General features: G+C 38.6%; 1 protein-coding gene across 1 annotated transcript in view; it reads left to right on the top strand.

The window, feature by feature from the left end:
* Positions 1 to 360, top strand: part of LOC119594210 (nucleolin-like) — a gene marked incomplete at its 5' end in the record, with an annotated part of 42,003 nt that overhangs the window by 15,098 nt on the left and 26,545 nt on the right. Inside the window, 1 exon segment of the mRNA XM_037943281.1 lies at positions 130 to 310. Within this exon segment, the coding sequence (XP_037799209.1) occupies positions 130 to 310 (181 nt within the window).

The raw sequence follows: 360 nt of genomic DNA, 5'->3' as shown, positions 1-360 counted from the left end.
TAGTTTACTTCACGTATGCAATAGTTTTGTAAGAATATAAATTCTGGACATGTCGAGGAACATTTGAGAGATCTACAATTATTATTAAAAACAAAAACAAAAAAATATATATACTCCATTTCCACCCAGGTATTGACCCAGTGGTGCTACAGTCGAGACAACTGGCAATCCGTGGCAATGAGGCGGCTAGTGTAGGACAATATTCAGTGGCGGTTAGACTCTTCACAGATGCCATCCGCCTTGATCCAAACGACCACCGCTTCTTCGGAAATAGATCTTACTGTTATGATCAGTTGGGGCAACATGAGAAGTATGTTGAAATTTTTTCATGTGTCTTTACACTTCATATTCATGTAGTAC

Source organism: Penaeus monodon, chromosome 33 (assembly GCF_015228065.2).
Source record: "Penaeus monodon isolate SGIC_2016 chromosome 33, NSTDA_Pmon_1, whole genome shotgun sequence".
NCBI classification, from domain to species: domain Eukaryota; kingdom Metazoa; phylum Arthropoda; class Malacostraca; order Decapoda; family Penaeidae; genus Penaeus; species Penaeus monodon.
This window is presented reverse-complemented; position numbering and strand designations above follow the sequence as displayed.